General features: G+C 42.1%; 2 protein-coding genes across 3 annotated transcripts; both read right to left on the reverse strand.

Moving 5' to 3' along the window:
* Positions 1–75: 75 nt before the first annotated feature.
* On the reverse strand, positions 76–6,845 carry serpine2 (serpin peptidase inhibitor, clade E (nexin, plasminogen activator inhibitor type 1), member 2). Of its 2 annotated transcripts, XM_072393014.1 has the most exons (9): positions 6,581–6,834; positions 5,426–5,704; positions 5,054–5,281; positions 4,163–4,360; positions 1,662–1,860; positions 1,417–1,514; positions 943–1,029; positions 755–838; positions 76–633 (listed from the first exon to the last, which is right to left on the reverse strand). In XM_072393014.1, exons 2-9 carry the CDS (start codon positions 5,685–5,687, stop codon positions 596–598), a joined length of 1,194 nt encoding a protein of 397 aa, XP_072249115.1. In that variant the 5' UTR covers positions 5,688–5,704; positions 6,581–6,834; the 3' UTR covers positions 76–595. The 2 variants fall into 2 exon arrangements, with proteins under 2 accessions (XP_072249115.1, XP_072249116.1); XM_072393015.1 differs by lacking the exons at positions 76–633; positions 755–838; positions 943–1,029 and having other exon boundaries at positions 1,423–1,578; positions 6,581–6,845.
* A 1,898-nt stretch (positions 6,846–8,743) lies between these two features.
* On the reverse strand, positions 8,744–22,328 carry prss59 (serine protease 59, putative). Its single transcript, XM_072393016.1, has 9 exons — positions 22,086–22,328; positions 21,762–21,943; positions 20,340–20,572; positions 19,309–19,444; positions 17,502–17,616; positions 11,510–11,711; positions 9,886–9,976; positions 9,501–9,703; positions 8,744–9,050 (listed from the first exon to the last, which is right to left on the reverse strand). Exons 1-9 carry the CDS (start codon positions 22,290–22,292, stop codon positions 8,941–8,943), a joined length of 1,479 nt encoding a protein of 492 aa, XP_072249117.1. The 5' UTR covers positions 22,293–22,328; the 3' UTR covers positions 8,744–8,940.
* Positions 22,329–22,586: the final 258 nt, after the last annotated feature.

The raw sequence follows: 22,586 nt of genomic DNA on the forward strand, positions 1-22,586 counted from the left end.
AGAGCTTTAAAAATAAATTGATACACACATTTCTCACATTTTTATTTTAAATATTGTAAATAAGACACAAATCACTGATGTTATAAATATGTGCATTTATTTTATCCAAATTTTAAACAAAAACAACAGAAGACTTCCTCTGTAAGGGGAAAATATTTTCAAAAGTAGTCATCATGGGTAGTCTTTAAGATGAGATGCATATAACCATAACTTAGAAGAGAAATGTAACACGTGCTGGAGTTACGCGACTAGAGAGGGAGAAAGAACTAAAACCGTGATATGATAAATAAACTGATTATCCAACTCCAGAGTTGAGAAAATACACAACTGACATTCAAAGTCTTTTAAAAATGTAATAAAGTCAAAAAGAGTTTACAAAAAATTAAAACGGCAGGAAAATTTAGTCTGCAAAACATTTTTACACAGCATGTTATGCATTACAGAAAATAAGTAACATAAAAAGCCACATTTAAAACAAATATGTCCACATTGTACAGTCTACAGCCAAGTGTGTGTGTGTTCATGCATGGCAGTGTGTAAGCATGGTCGGATGCCGGCAGATGAGAGCCCAGGCGCCGGCCAGAGCAGGAGGACCTCAAGGCTTGTTGATCTGGCCCATAAACAGAATGGTACCTGGAGACAGAGACGGGCTGAAGTCATCACAGTGCAGGTAAACCAACAACACAGCAAAGTGAAATTTCATCCATCCATCCATCCATCCATCAGTCCATGAGGAACAGAGAACATCATGTACCTGTTTGGTTATGTCTGATGAGGAACAGAAAAGGCCTGTCCACTGTAACCCAAGGTGGAGAGGAGCGCGCCAACAAAATGGCAGCTGAACACAACAGAAACGCAGCAGTCAAACAACTATATTCTCATTACATAAGCATCCAGCCTTTTGCTCGACTAAACATAGGAGTTCAAACTGAAACAACTCACTCGTGGCAGCTGCTGCTTTTGTTCCATCTTCACTGACTATAATTTTGGCTTTCTGGAGCGCCCTGGATACATACACAGGATTAGCACCTGAGAAAACAGGAGTTCAATCCAGCGTTAGAGTGCAGAATCCTGATTTCCGTGTCGTTCTGAGATGAGTCAGCTAAAACCATCAGTTCTTTGTACTTCACACCAAAGGACAACACTATATAACTGCCCAATTGTCAGACAGCCAGGTAGATTTTTTCATGACTCAATCTAAAGACGCTGCGGTTCTTCACATCACAAGATGGCGCCAGAGCTGCTCCTCCACAGCTCCTCCGAGTCCAGCAGTTCTCCAGAATAGCACTTGCTCACATTTTCACACTGAACAGCTGGACACAATGCATACTTCTTACTCATACCATACATGTAAAATAGACATTTTCATTGTGCTGGAGTCCCTGAGTCACAGCGGAATATTGGGCTTTAACTCACTGAGGTGTCTGAAGTCGGCTTTGTTCTGACTGAACATATCCGTTAATCCCAGCACTGCGAGCGGCTCTTCCAAATCTACCTCTGAATCTTCAGAAAATCTGCAAAACAAAAAACATGCACGCAGTCAGCTCTTCCAAATCTACCTCTGAATCTTCAGAAAATCTGCAAAACAAAAAACATGCACGCAGTCAGCTCTTTATTAAATTCACAGCAACTCTCGTATGTGCGCCTATGAGTGTACTTACTTGGGGATGAGCAGGCGGACCTTCCTCATGCGCATCAGTTTGGTCCAGCTCTGCACTGTGGCTGTGCTGATGTGTGGAATGATGCGGGACAGAGGCGTGTCCTCCTCAGACGGTACAACGATCAGCATGCTGATGGTGTTGCCATGATAGGGCAGTTCGATCACCTTGTATTTGAGATCCTGAGGTGTGGTGGCCATGCCTGACAAAACAAGACAGCTGATGGGTTAGTTTGGAAGGATGAACCAGAGGTGATTTGTCATTTTTAGATCTCTACATTTCCTTTACATATCAAATCTTTAGGGAAGACAAACTTGTCGATTTAACAGCCCCTCCCTCCTGATTCCTTCCACATTTGTGGAACTTCAAGAAACTACAAGCCTCCCATCTCAGCGTTCGTGACTCCAGCATCAGAAAGACAAAGTTCAAACTGGCCTACAGGAGAGAATGGCAAAGAAAGAAAAATCTGTCCACAATCTGTGGACTGAAGTGGTTTGAACAAGGGGTCCAGCTACCTCAGACATGGAACAAAACAGATTTCCACTAAAAGGACATTATAACTTCAGTACAACATACCGGTGGCAGTCTGGTTCTGTGGTCATGTTTTGTTCCATCAGGGAAAACTAAAATTCTGATCAGTCAGAAAACCCTGAAGGAGGATCACAGGTTCACCGTGCACGTGAGCTGAAGCTGCACGTGAGCTGGGATAAGCAGCAGCAATGATCCTAAGGACAACAGGTAAATAGGAACTCGGGCTCACAAAGAATCATCTTCCCGTTAATCATCTCCAATAAGACGTTGAATATAGTTCACGCTAGCAAACCCTGCTATTGCTGCAAATGGTGGCGATGCCGTAGAATAAAAAAAGAAAAGATACTTATTTTCCATTGCACTAGATCTGTCCGTCCTCCTCAGTGCTATTCAAATATTTCGATCAATCTGATCAACAACTAAAATGAATTAAATAGCTGCTTCTTCTGCTCGTCTTCTAACTCTTAGGGAAGAATTTTGCAGAGGTCTCTGATCTGAGAGACTGCACCACCTTTTCCCCAACATCTCCAATGTAAAAACAGTTGAGTCAAGTTACGAGGTTCGACCTGTTCTGCGCCTGCGTGTTTTCGTATTTGTATCCCTCCTGTTACCTGCATCCAATGTACAATGCAAAAAATGTGTTCAGTTATTTAGGTCGTGTCCGTTTTTACTCCTGATCCCAGAAGCACCATCCAACTGTGAATGTTGGAAGCACATCGTCATCTACACCAGTGTTTCTCAATTCCGGTCCTCATGACCCACTGCCCTGCATGTTTTCGATGTTTCCCTCCTCCACCACACCTGATTCAAATGATCAGCTCGTCACCAAGCTCTGCAGTGGCCTGATAAGGAGTTATTCATTTGAATCGGGTGTGGTGGAGGAGGGAAACATCAAAAACATGCAGGGCAGTGGATCATGAGGACTGGAATTGAGAAACACTGATCTACACCATCAAGACTTTCACTTTCAATTCAGTTTGGCTGGTCGTCCCCCAATTGGTGTCATTTTATAAACTTTCTTCCAGCATCATAATGCTCATTAACTTATATTTGAGATATTTCTTATTCGTACAGGATCATTTTTGTTCTGGACTGACTCAATGAGACAATAGTCAAGAAACAAAAACTAATATGTTATGATGAGAAGGCAACTATGAACGTACAAATAGGAAGGTTACAGCATGGGCAGCCTCGCACCACACACCCACCATCTAGAACTCTTTGTGTTAAAGTAACTCACAGCACAAAGTCTGTTCTGGACTCATAAAGCCAAAGGTGTGTCAAGAACACTTTGATCATTTCTGTATCGAGTGATTTTTCAACCAGTGAAATAATCTGTTAGGACCTGTGTTTGTTTGCCTGTGGACATTCCAGGAGATTCATCACGTGATCCACATACTGCAGAGACATGGCCTCGGTTCAACACCAGCCCCGTACCCGCAGTTCTCTGCCTGCACCAACAACTCTGACAAGTCTTCTAAATATAGCCGACTGACGAGTGTATCACCGCGTTTCACATGAGACTAAATAATATTCTACGGATGTGGCATGTCCATGCCTGCATTTCTTTACTCACCACAAGTGGATCTATGAATCATACACTGGGAGAGACTAGATCATAAAGACTAAACAGAGAGAATTTAACTATTAAATCTACAATAACTGCAGACCTGAGTTGAAGAGCAGCTACTGACAACCTTAATTCAACCTACCAACTGGCTCACATTCAATACTTATTAACAGAGAAGTCTCCGATCCAGTGGGTAACGATTCTGTAACACCGTTTGACTGAATGTGCTTCAGTCCAGCAAGGCTCCCAACAATCATTTGTCTGTGAACTGTGCCAGAGAGGTTCACTTCTATAAAGCATCTTGATGTATCAAAGACAGAGAGTGTATGTGATGGATATGACTGCTCTTAGAGTGTCTGATTAGAGCGGCCTTAGTGGAAAGCTCACACACGTCAGTACTTACCCATGTTGAAGACTGAGAGCTGGGACATCATTGGAACTTTATATGCCTTTCCGTCGCCCCCAGTGAAGGGCCTCATCTTAGTGTTCTGGGGCTGGAAGCAGGACTTCCACAAGCCTTTGAAGTAGATAGCGTTAACAGCGACCAGACGGGTCAGCTCCGAATCCAGCATGTCTGCTTTGACCAAGCTGGGGATGTGACCTGAATGATGCAACAGTTCATCATCAAGGTTATAAAAAACAGTATTTCATCTTTACTTTATGGCAGATGAAGTCATAATGCAGCATTAAACAAGGACATGCCAATCAACTCAGCAAAAATAGACTGTGTCACTGACAAAGCTAGTTTCAATGAGTTTCCCCTTGTTATACAAACACAACATCGAGCCTAGTGTGCAGAGGTGTGAGCAGCCGTCTCTATCCCAGCACAGTCAGGAAGCTTAATATCACGGTTCTGTGTTTGAACGAAATCAATCCAAGACTTGTTCACAAATGACTTGGTGTAGGTCCAGGATCATCCTGTCAATACATTATATTCATACAGGGATACAGAAGTACAGAAGTGACTGTTAAACTCAAAGTGAACCGACACATCAGCCATTCCAGCCATTCCAGAGAATTTATAATGGTAAATGGACTTGTACTCACACACACATACAGCACGTCTTAAGATACACATAACTACGTGCTTTCTAATCATACCCCCATACCCCCAATGATACACTGGGGGGGGCAATGTGGGGTTCAGTGTCTTGCCCAAGGACGCTTCGACATGTATCCTGGGGAAGCCAGAGTCGAACCACCGACCTTCTGATTGGTGGGCAACTGCTCTTCCTCCTGAGCTACAGCACTTAGGCGTGTGTACAGCACAGCGACATCCAACCATAGCCCCTACCTCTGGTCTTATTGTTGACCCATCCATTGATTTCGTCAGCTGCTGTGTGGGGGTTGCTGAAGTCCAGGCTCCTGCTCTCACACTGAAAGTTGGCTTTGTTGGTGGTCACAAAGGTTTCCTCCATGGGGAAACCCATCTGGCTGAACATGGCGTTGGCAATCAGCACAACATCCTTGTTGGACCTGGCAGTTAGGGCCTTGTGCAGCTTCTTCAACATCTTATAAGGCCCTGTGCAGACCAAGTAAACATCACCTCTCCAAAATTCCTCAAACATTACTTTAGGGTGCAAGTATCAGAAAGCATTTTTAAGCCTCATCTTAAATCAGGTCACAAGGAGCTCATTGACCACAGGATGTCAGACACAAGGCTTACCGTTTCTCTTGTAACGCAGAGCGTTCAGGACCTGCTTCCGTGTCTCCCCGTGGGCTCCAGGCAGCAGCATGCCCAGGATGGAAGCCACCCCGTGGGGTGAAAGCACCACGTTTTCCAAGGGTCTGGTGCGGACTACTTGCTGAAAGACCTGTATGCCTAGATCGGAGCCCCGCTCTCCGTAGGAGGGAGTTAGAGACAGCACACCCTCATGGCCATGTGAGGTCAGCAGTGCGAAAAGACAGAATAAGGAAATCCGCTTCATTTTGATTCCTGCTGCGCCTGGTAAGAGAAACAGCAGAACACGAGAAGCTGCTCATATGAATCACAAACACCTCAATGTGTTTACTGGCTGTCCGGGGAACACACCGATTGGAAATCACGCTCAGCATCAGCCTCAGCAGGCACTCCTTGAAGTCATCTTAAAGATAGCTCGATAATTTTCATATGACTCGTGGTTAAAAGCAATGATCACTTTCACCTTTTCTGGACCTGCATTTAATAGCGCAGGGTCCGTTTATCTCACAGCCCAACCAGGCCCAAATCACAGGGACTGTCTCTTCTTCTGTTGCAGACTACAGACTAAACTCAATCCCAGTCGGCACCATCTGAGGGGACCAACTGAGCCCGAACCACCCTGCGCTGCAGAGTGCCTGCTGGGATGTGCAGAGATTTACGTTACAGAGATTTACGTTACAGCAGCCACTAAAACTTAGATATTCATCATGTTGGCTGTTCCTTAACGGCTGACCCCGTCACAAAAGTTGAGAAAGCTGCAGAAGTGAAACGAGCTTTAACCAGCGGAGCCTTCAGCAGCCGTGGCTGACACCCCCATCCCATCCCCTGCTCCTCTTCCATTCAAACAATCAGTCCAAACAGCAGGAGGCCGACAGGCAGCTGAGGATGAGGAGCACACTTTCTCTCAGCACTTCTAATGCAGGTCACGTCAACACAACTTGGGTTTTCACAGATACAAAGCGCTTGCTCAAAGGCAGCGGACCCTCTCTCCGGCGCATGCTGCATGTGTGAACATGTTGGCTCCAGAACAAGAAAACACTGCCAGCGCGCAGCACGGTGGATGTCGGAGTGCTGCGACTTAAGTTTTGGCGACACGTTTGTTTGTCTTCAAGAATATTACGGTTCAACTACAGCGCGTACCTTTAACGAGGCGACGGCGTTGCGACTGGTCCAGCAGAAATAACTGCAACCTTCTCTTTTTACTGAGGTCCGGACGAGGAGCGAAGGTGGGTCACAGCAAGCTCTTTATTCCCGCACAGTCAACTGACTGCTCCGCTGCTTCAGGGAGGAATTTATCAGGCTGAACCCCGCCTTCAAAGCAAACAACCAAGCACCAAGTGTGCGTTTCACTTCGATCAACACAACACCAGCTTCCGCTACACTTTCAAAGTGAAAGCCTCTGAACCAGCAGAGGACCCTGCATGGTGGTCCGGTGCAGTTTAGTTGGTCCTACTTTTCACTGTTTTTTTTAAAGAAACATATTTGACTGACTAAAGAACACTTGATACCATCTATCTCTAGCTCTCTCTCGACTAAAGCAGAGCAGTGACACTCACATAAACATGGGGACTCTCCATTAACACAATGCAAGCCCAACCATGACCTCATTCTAACCATAAAACCAACCCAACCCTCAAAAATCATTTAGTAATAACCCACGGAGACCACAATGTGCTCCCTATCCCTAAGGGAAATTCCCATAAATTGTGGAATATAAACACACACAACCAAAAAAGAAGCAGAGTCTAAATTACGCCCCTGCTGCTACCAAAGGGAGGATTATGAGTAGGTGTTTGGAGGTTTGAATAAATGACACAACTGAAGCCATAGTAGAGTTTTACCTTGACAAAGGCAGGTTTGGGATCCGTCATAATAACATATTTAACATTTCCACATGTATGTTTTTTTTGGCACACTCACTGAGTGAATAAATATGTGGAGTATAAGAATCCAATGCTCCCCCACTGGGACACCAACTGCGGGGCTTGTCTCAGAGCAGGATTTTGGTCCACAGCCTCTGTGTGTGCATGCTTGGGCTGAGGGTTCAGTAAAGGGGAGTCTTCACATCTGTGTGCGGAGGATTTTCACGAGCCAGTCAGTAACATCACTGTCATTTTTATACTATGCTTTGTAAGTTCCTTCTTCCCGGTACCCCATCCAGTCACACAAAGAAGCTCTTGGCCCCAGTCTCCTGTTGAGCAGCCAAGAAAACATTTCAATTCCACTCTTATCATCAAACACGGCCCGTGCTGAACAGGACCAGATGTGAGCACGTTGTGTGTGCAACACTGAAAAGTTTAGTCTCCGTTTGAGTGCTTCCTGTTAGGACATGACTTCGCACAGTGAAAGGATGATGCTGCACCCATGGTTTTGATGAACTCACTGATAAATTTTGCTTTGAAAGTCAGTGAAATTTCCAAAGGCAGGTTTATTGGAAAACATGTCTCAATATGAAATGCGTTTCTCAAGAGTTTGACGCTCAGGGTTACGCATGCCGATAAGGTTGGTCAATAGCAGTGACAAACGATTGTGACATTGCACGATGGTGTCGTGAAGCAAATATTATGCTGGAAATGCTGATTTCACAGACTTCTTACTCAGAGAAATGACCTCTTAATATCGTTCAGTTTCTTGTGTAGGTTTTAACTTAATTAATCAGCAAAATAATGTTTAATCCAACTATGCAAATCAGGACTCAAGTTTTACTTAATCCAATAAAAGATCAGTGAACTACTTGTTGCTTAAAGAGCCCACACTGTGCTCATTTACAGCTTCCTAACTTTATTCAAGGGTCCATCAGATAGACTTACAAGCTTTAATCTTCAAAGAACACATAGTTAATCTCTATGCGGTTCACATGTTGAAATTAAATTTAGCTACTGAAGGCAGCTCTAATGTGTGTAAGTGCTTGTGTAAAGGCAACGATCTGCCCCGCAGAAATGGTCTTTAATGCATGCCTTGCTCTGATTAACTGGAGTTTAATTTTTAACAAAACAACGTGCAACCAGATTAATTTGTAACATTAACTCAGAGGTTTTTCACAATTTAATCTTACCAGCAGCATTCAAAGAACGGAGCCTGCATGTCTCACACGGTGCCGTGGAAGCTCAGGAGCTAAATAAGAGTGTCACTGATTGCTCTCAATTCTAAACAGTCGCCAGTGTAATGCTCAGTTTATCACCATGGCAACAAACCTAATTTCATGGATATTAGTTCAGATATGTAACCGTAACTGCTTTATAACTCATTGAAGTACAGGAAAAGTCCAAAAAGCACAACATGAACGCTTTAATGTCCACAAAAAAATTTATTCATTGGCTCAAAACTATCCCACTTATTGAAAAACACACAGACAACGATTTTTTCTACAGCGACTTGTGCAAAGTGGCATTTCACAGATCTGTACTTTGGCAGTAATTTAAGCAGTCTTGTTCCATTTCAGCGATCAGAAGTCATTTGTTTGCTTTGCAAAGCCACTAATTTGCCAACTTAACTGTGAGTCACTGCTTCAGCCACTGCTGGAGGAGTATGAAGATGTGATCACGAGCCAGAGACAGCTGTGGGAGATCCTTGTTCCTGGCTGGGTACATGTTGGCACAGTGAGCTGTTCCTGGATCAGAGGAAAATATGAACGTTAAAGATCCAGCAAAGAAAACAAAAACAAATAAGATTCAGTCTGAGGTAGCAGCTACACAGTAAACATGAAACACATGAGGTGTTTATGTGGGTGTTTATGTTGGAATCATTAACTCTATGGTTTTTGACTTTAAGGCAACTGGAAAAAAGTAATAAAGATTAACAAAGGACTCTGATGGAACCCCACGTTTATTGAAACAATTCTTACCAAATGTTTTGGAGAATGCAGATGAAGGTTTTTATCTGAGCAAATGTTTGCCATTTCCTTACCATCTAAGTAGCTTTTTTTGGCTAGCTAGTTTGCTAAGCTAGCAAGCTGGAGAGAAACCATCAGTCAATAATCGAGCAAGAAGGTCAGAACAGTGAATAAGTGGTGACAGAGGCTACATGTCAGTGGAATCATCCGTTTAGCACGATCTCCCACCTTTAATGAAAACAGCTGGGAGGTCAGCTGTGATGTCCTGGGTGATCCCGAGTGCATGCCAGGGGTCAATGGAGCCGTTGGGGAAAACTATTCTGCTCGAGCGGATTTTATAGCCTCCGTAGTACTCATTGGTCTGGGCGACGGCCTCTTTCACCTGCTCAGCACTGATATTGTAGAAATCTGCACACTGTTGCACCTGATAACTGAACTCGCAGAAAGGACGAAAACAGATTAACAACACAACATCTGCTAAACCTGAAAGCAGAGAAAGGAAATTACCACTGCATGATGTGGCGTAATAGAAGATGAAGGGCGAGCAGGTGCAAGGGTATTGAAACATAATTATGAATCTATTAGGTATGGAGACTATGTCTAGAGCACTCACCCAAGAGGGAAGCCTGTGAATGGCTGGTTGGGTGAATCTGTGCTCTGGTAGAATCCAAATTCACTGCAGGTCTGGTAGACCCACTGTCTCCCTGACAACACACATACACAAAATAACAGCCAACACGTTCATTTGGTTTCAAATCAATGCAGTGATAACAAAGGGCAGGCAATGCTAACAGTAAGATCAAAAAGTATGTCATTTTAACCCTGATTAAGAGAGGCAGGAATGCAACTGAAGCCACGGGACAAGGTGGAGATTGGGAAGTTTATACAGGTAAATCACAGCGGCTCTCTCATCCTGTTCCAGCGTTCTGCCTTCAGCCTCAAACTCAGGAAGCTAAAAAAAAAAAAATCACTAACATTTTGTTGACCATCTTTGTGTTAGATTACAAGGCATTTTCAGTGTGGCATTGTTCTGATAAACTTGTGCAACATCACCCAGTTTTCACTTCTGTTTTGAGAGTTGCTTTAATTTTTCTACAACATTTTGTATTGATGTAGAGCTGGACTGCAGCATCAAATCATTGTGTGAAAATGATATCTCATGCTCCCTGAACCACTCTTTCATAACTGGAGCCTGATGAATCCTGACAGCGTCATCTTTATGAAACATGCTGGTTGTTTAGCACGTTCAGGCAGTCAGCTGACCTAATGTTTAGGGTACACAACACTGCTGAACCTAGACCTGACCAACTGAAGCAAATCCATTTTTTGGATCATTGATAAATGGTTTACTAAAGTCTACATAGCTGTTTAGTCCCAATATCTTGAGGTTTCTTTACAGTATGTGTATGGAAATGATCATACTTTCAATATTAAACTTTGCTGCGAGTCCTATTGTTGATTTCCGCCTACTGATTTCACCAAACGTTTCAGAGAACTCTTGATTACAATAATTCAAGGTTTTCCTTAACCTAATTTCTTCTTCGAAGATGGTGGTTCACCATGTTCCTTCCTTCCGGGTTTGAATGATGTGTTGGACAGTTCTTAACCCGAATGTAGTAGTTTCAAGCAGTCTCCTTATATAGGGTTAATAACATGTTATCAGTAATCACTACAATACCTTTCCTCTGGTTTTTTTGTTTGAAGTAAAGGTGCCGTCTTTTTTTTTTGGCCAGGCAGTGCATATCGCCAACATTTCAAATAACCACCTTACACGCTCTAGGCTTGATGACAACTTTTCCTCGTTCAGAGGACGATGAGATCAGAAACGCTGTCCCCGGATAAATTTAAAAGATTTTCAGCACAGATGTGATGTAACAAAAAACGTTTGTGTTTCTGCTTTGCCTGAAAAAGCTTTTTTTAAAAGGTTTGTTTACTGTACGACTGAAACCACATCCCAACGCCTATGTCTCGTGGCTGCGCTGAATTCTCCGCCCTCGACCGTTCCTGTATGTGACCGACTATGAAAAGTTTCATGGAGACTTCATAGTTTCTCTCGACTGTAAGGATATAGACACATTAACAGACAACTGGAGAACAAAAGGATCCCAAAAATAACATATGAGGATGAAAAAAAAAAAATTGTTTCAAGTGCAGACAGTTTTAAATTGAACATACAAATAAAATGATTTGCTAGAAGTACCAAATCATTTTATTTGGTCTGAGTCATCGACACCCACCTCCCCCTGCTGCAGGCCCATCCCAGGATGTATTTGTCATGTCTCTGACGTAGTTATTGAAGCTGGCGTCCAGGCATTTTAAAGAGAAGGTGTCCAGCATCAGGCGGGCCACAGCAACGTATCGAGCGTAAGGATCTCCTAGTGATGCGTCTCCCATCACACTGCACAGCACCTTGATGGTTATGTTGGTGCCCAACCCGCCCTATAATGACATAAGAGCGACACACCAAAAACAGGTGGGGAAAAAAGAGACGAAGTAAAGATGAACTATTTCTCTTGTCCCCTTGTATGACGAATACTTTCAATATTTGTGATTGTTAAACCTGCAGCTGAGCTGGCAGCAGCAGAGTCGCAACAGAAAGTGCCGACAATTTGAATGACAAATGAGACCAAAATGTTCCAGAATGCCGATATGACTAGATACTGACTTTTGTTTTCATACTTTCGGGCTACTGCCGTCTGTATATTTCTGTTATCTATTTCATCTCTGGCCAGTTGTGTTTACCTGTAAAGTTACCAGTTAACGTTTTGGACCATTTTTGTATTCTCTGAGTCAGCTGTCTGAATGCACAAGCATGCACTGAGATTGTTGCCGATGCTCTCCACCTCCTGAGGCCTCGGGTCATTCCAGGCTTTACACATCCATAGACTTGTGCATTTTTCTCTAAAATGTAGCAAGGGAATGATATTTACTGTTTTACTAATTTTGGTATTCAGCTTGACCATCACACAACTGATTTTTCTCCAGGTGTACCTTGGTCAGGATGTGCAGTTGAGACCCATTAACATCTCCACTCAATTTCAGAACAACCCATCCCAGAGTTGTGCCTATATTTCACTCAGAGGCAATAACATTAGCTTTATGGTAATGATGGAGGAAGTGGGGATGAGCATCTATAGAAAATTACATTCAAATGTTGTATAATCCAACAATTGTTTGGATATTTAAGTATAACCCAAAGAGGGACACCAACTACGTAAGTCGTGGCTACAGTTACTGTTAAAATAGAGAACAAAGACAGATGCTGGTATTATCCCATATTAAAAAGATTCAGACATGTGAATGTATCATAGTCTGCTTACACTATATTACAATCTGAGTGGCACACTGTTGCAAATCTAAACAGAACTCAAACTAACCAACAATTAAAGAAGTCAGCTGATGGCAGTTCCTGGATAATTGCAGTGATCTGCTTCTTGTTTCCCTACAATGCTGGTCAGACAGGCTCCATGTCTCCTCTGTAACCGAAACAGCCCCCACATTGGTCAGGTGGCTCAATGACACATGCGTGACCTTTACAACTCAAGAGTGAAGAGCTTTTCTACTACTTATGAACCGACACTCCCCACCAACCGGAACGAAAGAAGAGGCCTTTTGGATGAGAAGGGAAACGTCTTTAAGAATCAAGAAGTCGTCCAGTTGCCCTTATTCAACCTTCTTCAGATTATCATGACCTGAATGACTGAGAATTTACATTGATTCTCTGTGGCTGCTGTCCAACACTTGGCTGGGCCCTTCCAGGCATACACTTACTACAGCAAAATGTGTCATCTCCTGCGATGATGGTTAGTTTGGTAGATGGCTGCAGAGGTTACGTTGCGGATCACTTGCAAAACAAAAAAAAGTCTTGTTAACCATATATATTCTTCCATCTGCATCTTCTGTGTGAAGAGAGGAATTGTTACTCATTCTAAAAGATATGGCTTTACAAAATATCCTTCCATATTTCATAAAGCACTCGTCAACCGTGAAGCCAACACTCTGACTCTGCTGCTTGAGTTACACCTCCCTCCTTGTTCTTACCTAAATTCCTCAGTGGTACCTAAAACTTTTGTGTCAGAGAGGCAGCTGCTGGCTGAGCTTGTCTGCTTGTTCTGTGGACTCTATAGCCCACTGCTCCTCTCAGTTCTTTTACAAGCGTCCTTTAGCTTGGGGCGACAGGAAACCAGAGAGACCAAAGAGTCTTTTGTTACTTTTTCACATCAGCTTATTGGTAACCGGACTCACGTCTCGTCAAGGCACCAGGGGGACAGAGAGGGGATGGAATGGGAGAAAGAGGGGAGGTAGTCTAGTTTAAAAATTATTTTTTTTTTTTTTTAAAAAGCCACTATGAGGGGGAAAATGGTTACAGACTAATCTAAAGTAACAAAATAATGCCAAATAGTACCACATCCCATCACATTCTTCTGAGGATGCCGTTTAAGTTTTGGTCTAGGGCAGAAAAAAAAAATTGTTGCTTGTAAATGTTTGGGAACCCCTTTTTTAAAGACTAATTTCAGTTAGGAAAAACATTTACATTGCAAAAAGACAGAAAGAAATCTTAACCAGAATAAAACCAGACTAAAAAGTTTAAATCAAGCTTCTCAAACTGGACTAACATCTGGATAATGCAAAGCAAATCACTCCTGCATGTAAATACTCAACTAGACTCAGATTGGCCTAAGTGCTCTGTACATGCATCCTCTGTCACTCTGCTCTAACAAAATCCTGATTTCATAACATAGGCCTCATCTGACAATATTCCCCTTCAAGTAACTTAAAAACGGCGTCTGTGCAGTGAATTCAGCTGCACTCATGTGTACCAAGATCTCCCACAGGGGAGGTTAAAAGCAGGAGATGGTCTTAAACCTTTTCTCACACAGTTCACAGCATCAGACATAATGCAGTCCATATCGCAGTTATCCTCCTATGCCTGTATATTGGAAGGACTGTGGTCCGGTTAAATGACCAACTCAAGCTGTAACTGTGGAGAGGCTGAATTACGGATGCAGCTGTGCTGAGTGGGAATAACTAATAATAAGTGAGAGGAGGATAAACCGATCTCCAAAAGATTCATAGTTGAAACATCCCTTAACCATTTAAGTGGGATTAGTATAGCCTGCATTGCCTGCTCTGATTATGGCTTGTTCATCGACAATTAAGACCTCAGTTTAAATCAAAATGACTTGAAGGAAGTTTAAACATGGCTCTGGAGTCGTCTGGGTGGATCGATCATGCTTTGGGGATATGAATCAGCCAACATCACTTCAATGAGAGGGAAGAGTGGTTTTTACTGGATACCAGCAAACTCTGGAGAAGAAAATCCATCATCTGGAGAAGAAAATCAATCATCTGGAGAAGAAAATCAATCATCTGAAAATCTGAGGAGGAAATGAGAATGGCTCAAAGCCCACAACTGACTTTTCCAGGAGTCAAATGAAGGTGTTATCATGGTCCTCTGAAGACCCTCCCAGACCTAAACATCAGTCAGTACATTTACGTGATGTGAGGAAAAAAAAAAAAAGAATCCCGGTGTTAGTTCAACTAAATACAGACTGAACATACATGCTAGTAAGTTAGTATGAGTGGAATTGCACTAAATCCGATCTTTCAAAGTTGGACTAACACCAAGACAATGTCAATGGAAGTCAAATTCCTCCTACTTGCACATATTCAATGAGACTCACACGGGCCTTGGCATTTATTACATGCTCCACAGTTCCTGTCCTGGACTTTGACTCCAAAGTGACAGAAGAGGCTGGTACAAAGGAGGTTGAGATGAAAGAGAAGGAGCAAAAGAAAAAGGAGAAGAAGACAACAGTAACAATAATCAAATGGACTAGTGCACCTTATCTGTACAAAAACTAAAGCATACAGCATGTAGGCAATGTCCAGAGCTGTAAATCTGTTAAATCCACTGTTCAACATGGTACCAGTTTCTAAAGAAATCTGAATGGTGAAATTAAGAGGTTTTTTAAAATAAAAAATAAAAAGTGTCTGGAATTAAAGGAACTCCTGCATTGGAGAAAGATTCCCAGCTCAGAGTATACCAACTTATTTTTCAGTCAGCATTTCTAAACCCTCTCTAAGGTGCATCACATTCTGCAGTGAGCTGCAAGCCACAAAGGCCAAAAGATATGAGCTGTCCACGTCAGCCTCCAAGCAGCTACTTGCCTTCATTGAATCAGTTGGTTTGGTTTGGAGCAGAGCAGCATTTCATATTGATGTCAGATCCTTGATGGCAAGCTACAGAAATGATGTACAAATTCTACACAGTTTGGGGTCAACAATGCATAATTATCTTACACGTCACTGTTTATGACAATGAGCTTACACTGTTGCTGTACAGGCTGCTTAGAATAATCATGATAATGGTAATAACAACAAATGAGAGTAGAGACAAGAATACCCTCTTCTCCAGGCACCACAACACCACTGCTCAACATGCACAACAGTACCAGACAGTAAAAACAAAAGGTCAGCTACCATTTGGTCTGTCTCCAATTAGTTGCCTAGCAGTACTTTTTCTTTTTGAATGGAGAGCTGCGTTTAACATCAACAAATGTCTACAGATGTCCCGCCATTTGAAAAGAACAGGTTGAAGCTGAAGACTGGAATGAAATTGTGGAGATGGAAAAAGTGAATCCCACCAAACATTGCAATCTGCCCTTCATTTGGCTCTTCCTGCCATCAGACTGCATTGTGGGTCCTGCATGGCACTTTGACTGGAATTAGCTTAGGGTCTTGTAGTCAACCAAGTATAGAAAGCATGCTCAAATATTAGGCATTCATAGGATTGTGAATGGACAAATAGGACAAATTTGTGAACTATCAATTTTACCTTATTTTCTCATCATTAGTATCTTAAAAATAAATAATAATAATAATAATAATAATAATACACATAATGGCCCTAAAACCATTTTGACCATTCATGCAACTCGTAGTGTCTCCTTCTCTTTGTTTCAGAACCAGGCAACAGGTTTGGAATGTAATTTTCAGTAAATTATTAACTTGAAAAGACCCAACTAGCTCATCCTTAATGATAACAGTTGCAGAGACTTGAGTCACTGTGATGGTTTATGTCTACCCATCTGCTCCATCAAGAATCACCATCTTTGGTCAGTAAAATAAATCCGTCATTGTGTATTTTTCTGGGACAATCTTAACATTTCAAGATGTTGTTGCTTTTTGGAATATCGTGGCAGCATATATATATATATATATACACACATACACATATACACAGTATTTACAGGATCTAGCACCAACCAATCCCGACTGCTAGGATAGGTGGGGCTGGGTGGTGCTCTTACAAGTTATAGAAAAAGTAAGGTGGTGCGTTTTCTTCTGGTTGCTAAAATGGTACATGTGACATGAGTGTGATAACATGAACTCAGATTCTGGAAGCCGTCATGTCTGATCCAAAAATATTTAACCACAGCAGAAGTGCTCTCAGTTAATCTGAAGACAATACAGTGTCCCATTAAAAATACCAGAACCACCACCACCAGATGCTCAGCCTAAACCGGCTGCATTCTAGGCAGTGTTTGACATCTCCACAGGAAAACAAGATCTACAGGGAGCAGAAAATTACTGAAGTGCAAGCTTCTGCATCTTATATGAAAATCCCATGATTCTGATGTTCAGCGAGTGATAGCATGCTCAGCCTGATCATTATGCAGAGTATGAGAAAACTGAGAGGTGGAGATGTGGGTGGAGCTCGTTCACAGATCCCCATTCACTGGATGAAGAAGAGGTTGCAGAGGTATGCTCCATGCCGTCTTATAGACATGAGAGGTTTTTGCATGGTAAAAAGTTCAAATTGTACAGATTTCAGGAAAACTGATGAGTTGTTAGGGAATCAGAAACTACTGGCGCAGCTCCACCTACCCTTCAGAGGTGCAGACAAAGTAACAGACCGCAAGGCCAAGGCAATATTTCTGGACCTCGAATCAGAGTTTATCATATTTCAGCATACTGTTTGGCTGTGAGTAAACCTCCTACACATGACAGATGCCCTATAACTACCAACCATAGACACTACATGTGTCATTTAACTGTGTCAAATCCACCAAAAAGGCAGGCTTGGGTAGTTTTAGCAACGTTGTGCTGATGCATGTAAACCGTTTAAAAGGAAAAGTTACCAGTCACACAGACTTTTGTTGTCAGCCAAGTCCAAAGCCAATTAAAGTGTACTCTCAAAAATCTGTGCTGCACTCTTCCCCTCACCTCAAAGTCTCTGTTGTCTTCATTGTACTGGACCACATCCATGAAAGTGCCAGCCAGTGTTTCCAAGAAGTAGGCAGAGTCCATCTCTGTCTGGAGTTGCAGCTTGGAGCACAAACTGGTGGAGAGCAGCACAGGGAGGTTGAAAAAAGAGAGGCAAGGGAAGCGGGAAGGACAGGGGGGAGGGGCAGAAAACGTCTATCAGTGTTCCAAGTAAGATAACCCAAACCTGCATCAACTTTTGTTTGGAGACATCTCCTGCTGCATCTATGATAACGAGCGGCATGACGGAAAAATCAGTCTGGAAATCATCGTTTAATCACATGATGAATCATTCAATCAAAGATCCATACGCCGATTAGAACTTTCAAGTTAACAGTAATATGGAATAGTTCAGTGGCGAGTGGATGTCTGTGAAAATAGTGGAGGAAGTCAAATTACAGTTTATGTGAGACTTTACATGGTTAGCTTAGACAACATGCTGCTGACTTTAAACATCTCCTCTGGGTGCATGCGTGTGTCTGCACGTGCGAGTGTGTTTGTGTGAAAGAAAGGGTATGAAATGATGAAATCATGACTTTAGTATAGTATTCCCTGAATCGTTTTGGTTAAAACCAAACCGCCTTTGTGACGTTGTGTGTTTGCGTCTGTATGAGAACATGTCTGCATGAAGCAGAAATAAAAGACGTCCGGCGTGGTCACTTTTCTTCTGTCTCCATGACAGTATTCATTCTGTAAGGCTAACCACACCAATGCAGAGACACTTTAACTCTGCTAATTCAACACGCCATCTAAACCTCACAGTCACTATAACAACCGAACCTAAATAACATCAGACAGCATTAATGACTGCAGACATGGCAAAACCATGCTAAAAATGACTTCATGGCTGTAACTGAAAACAATGAGCTGTGAAAATTATCCAAAGAAAATAAATACTGAAGCAACTATATTTAAATAATGCTTAACACACATGTCTTCCACTGGAATCTTTGGCAACTGCTGGAATGATTATACACTTCATGAAAGTCTGTGACACGAGCGAACATAAATCCTCTTACAAGGGAATGAATTCATATTTTGTGCCTTTGTGAAACAAAGATCTCAAACTGAAACAAGCTTGTCCAAACTATTGACTGGTATTGTATAACTGTTAGCATAAAACCAAATGAATATCATTCTGCACATGTCAAACAAATTGTTCTTATCGTTAAATTATAAAACAGATCATCTCATGATGCAATAACCATTCCAAAGCCTGCAATAACAACAGTACTTCCTGTCTCATAACTGTCACCAGGTGATAGACAGCAATCAGTCGTTCTGCTCCATCACTGCATATTTGGACATTTAGCAACAGGGAGTTCTAATGAATACATGAATTGTGACTCTATTCAGTTTAAATTAACCAATCCCATGGCAGGATATTGTGCACTCCTCCCTACTGTGAATGGAACAAAACTACTCCTTTGCCTCTTTGCTTTGAAAAGTCAGAATATCTACATAATAAAGTAAATTATCAGAGTTCAGTTTAAGGGTGAAGGGAGGGTCTTCTTTATAAACATATGAGATTGATTAGAGTGTAATCTGTTTGTGACGCAGCTAACAGGAGACAAAGAAACTTAATCAAGTGTATACACAGTCATGTCCACACAGCACAGTAAATTAAAATAGCATGATTCATGTCTGCTTTTTGACTTAAAAATTGTCTTATCTTTTTCAAATAGGCTTAGTTTAGTTACTTAATTGGTCAGATCGAATACACAGATGGATAAAGAGGATACAGTTATAAAGGCTAAATGTACTATACTTGAAATCTTTGGTGATGTTGTCAAAGGTTTTGGGGTCTTTGAGGCGTTCCACGAGGCTATCTGAAGCCTTTTTCACCAGCACAGGGCATTCTGCATTCTCTGAAGCCAGTGAACGCCACACAACCTCTAAGTACTCTGAAAAAAAAACAAAAAAAAAAACTAGAGGCCAAGGGAAGGGTGGACACTTAGACCGCAAGAGCTATAAAAAAAAAGCCACAATAAATGACACCATCCCCAGTTAAACAAGGAAGGCTATTTTCAGGAAGTACAAAAGCACCAATTTCTGCTCTAAACAGCATGTGGACGAAGCTCTGCTTAAATGCTTTCGAGATTATTTATCTAAAAAGGTTTCACTGAGGTTTGAATTCCACAGTTTATCAGTGTAAAAGCTCTGAGAAAAACAAATGGAATATGTCCATCTCAAGTGAAAGCACTTGAGTCTCTTTCTGGTAATGTTGCTATCTAACTGCTGTGTTGTTTTGGGAAATAACAAGCTGGTGGGAAAAACAAACCTGACATCCAAACACCATGTTCACTGTGCTGTGTGCGTTTCTGCTCGAGTGTTTTCCTCAGCTTAAAAGGAATGTGAGCTGAATGTGTGCCGAATGTGTGTGATGATGTCTTCAAGATAGAGTGTGTGGGTGGAATAGCCAGGGTCCATGTTAAAAGCTACTCTGATCTCGATTTCAGCCTGCAGCCTTCTGGAGGAAAACAAAGGGCTCAGCCAAACAAAAAGCAGACAGAGAATGAAGCTTCATCTTTGGACTGCAAGCTGTTTTTAACTGTTGTCAAAGGTCAATCTCAATGTTTCACATGAGCACATCGTAGAAAGGTCAGGCAAAAAAAGAAGTCCTGTAGGAGAATTTTGCTCTAATGAATAATTCATAGTTATTCTTACAATGTTTTTTTCCGAATATCAAATTAATTTTGCAATAAATATAAAAAATTGCAACATAATGAAAATGACGTAATAAAGATGGACCATTCCAACTGTTTTGTGGTCATATAATCACTCAAAGCCTCTTCGTACCTGGAAAGTTGACTGCGGCATACACAGGTGCACTCGTGGCCAAAGACGCATGCACCAGGTGAGGGTATTTAAGCCTGAACCAAGCAGCCAGAGAGCCTGGGTATGACCCACCGAACGCCACCCACTTCCTGTTGGTCAGCCCTCGAGTCTGGCCCATCACAGTACGGAAGTGTGCCAGGTCAGCCAGCGCTTGCCGGCTGCTGAGAAAACGCAGGTTGTCTGTGCTGAGGTCCCTAAATGAAGAAAAAAAAAGTATCATATGAGAGCACTCGTAACCTGGAGACAAAAACTGAAACTAGTGATTTGGAAACCATTCAAATCCAGTATCTGAAACAAAAGTCGAAACTGTAACAATGGCAGAACATTGCACAGATGAATATAGTTGACTAGCAACTGGTTGGTAGAATTAGAGGATATATAAACAGCAAGATTAGACTCTTTCAGATTTAACGATGGGAATGAGATGACCACTCTGAAAGACTGGTTCAGCAGTTTAAAGACAGGTCTGAGGTTTGAATTCTCCAAATACGAAGTAAAGGAGCTCCGATGCTTCCTTAATGATCTCCTTTAGGAAACACCGGACCAATCTTTATAAGAGAAAGGAGATCATTCTGTCCCATCTCATTTAAAAACACTAAAGTGGTATTAAAGAAAAGGTGTCTCATCTTTACTGGAACTGTGTTTGCACAGCATGTGTCATGGACACAGCTGTCCTAATCTCTCTGCAGGGCTGCCATCTGGTGGTGAAACTGCTGCTTTACACACTGAAAATAAAGCCTCGGTCCAAATGCCCTCTTTTTTTTTTGGAAAATATCTTTTTAACCCAGTGTTGTGCAATCAGAGTGGCATAATGCCATCGATCATCTGATGATGAGGGTGATGTTAAGGGCTGCCCATGACCAAAAGTCATAATATAAAGTGATAACGGCTGCTTAACTGCAGTGAAGTTATTAGTTTATGTCAATCCAAGAGACATCCACTTTCATTGCAGCACAGTGCATGCATCTACTTTTTCTAATGAGTCAGTTTGTTTTTGGAAGCGCAAAAAGCACTTCTCAATCCACAGGCAGTTAATCGTAGAACCGGTTTGCTCTCGGATGCCCAGATGGTGTTAAAACAAGCTTTTTAAAATATTTCAGCTCACTGGAGCAGCAAGCAGGAAACCTGCCACCTCTAAATATAGTTACTGGCTTCTTCGCTTCATTAATGTTTTCTTTGGTACAACAATATGGGGCAAAGATTATGCTGTTGCACTTTTGAAAGCCTTTGGCAATGTCTGATGGATGTATTACACATTTAATTACTGCATTTCTGTGAGCTTCAGTCTGACCTAATTCACTTTATCCATTCTAGTGAAGCTAAAATGAAGGCCTAACTTTAAACTGAAAAAATAAATAATATCTTGCAGCTAGACAAACATACTTTGTTGGGTGACTCTTTCCATAGAAACGATGCTCCAGCATCAAACAAAGAGCTCCCAGCTTCGCAGCGTAGGTGAGCCAGGTGCCGGTCTGCATCCATGCTGGATTTGCTGGGCCCTCTCCACCGATCATCAGAAACACTGGCCCACCAGGCTTGTAGAAGGCTTCATTCACAAAGTATCTCTGGGGGGAGAGACCTTTACACGTGCGTATACTGTACATGCAAGACACTCTAATATGATGCTGCATCACAAGGAGTATATACATTTCTTCAGAAACACATTTCAGCCCCTGACCTAACAGAAAGCAAAACAGATAGACTCACTTGCTTCCACACTCTGCTGTCTGCACCGTTAAAGTGGTCCAGCTTCTGTGTGAACCACAGCTCTTCAGACTCAGCCCTCTGCGTGGGTTCCTGCACTTGACTAAACCTCACGAAGCCCCTGTAGCTGCCCTGAGCCGCAGCACACACACACAGGAGGAAAAATAAGGCCACTTTGCTCGGATCCGGTCCTGCCGTTTGAAAAGCCATGTTGCTTCAAATAGGGAAACAGTCCGAGGCATGTGATCCGCTCATATGAAGTCATGTGACAAGATCTCCTGCTACTTTAAATAACTCGAAAAACGTAGGAAATATGACTCTGTCACTACATACAGCCCACGTGTTTTTGCATTTAAATGTATACTAAAGCCCCCAAAATATAAAGCGAAGGTTGATGAGTATTTCTATCAGAATATATATATGGTATTTTTTTTCATCATTCTTAAAAATTTATTAAAAAGCAAAGCTTGTGTTGAATGCTTGTATGTGACACTGGCCTAAAAT

The sequence above is a fragment of the Leuresthes tenuis genome, unplaced genomic scaffold (genome assembly GCF_036924035.1).
Source record: "Leuresthes tenuis unplaced genomic scaffold, fLeuTen1.0.hap1 SCAF_9, whole genome shotgun sequence".
NCBI classification, from domain to species: Eukaryota; Metazoa; Chordata; class Actinopteri; order Atheriniformes; family Atherinopsidae; genus Leuresthes; species Leuresthes tenuis.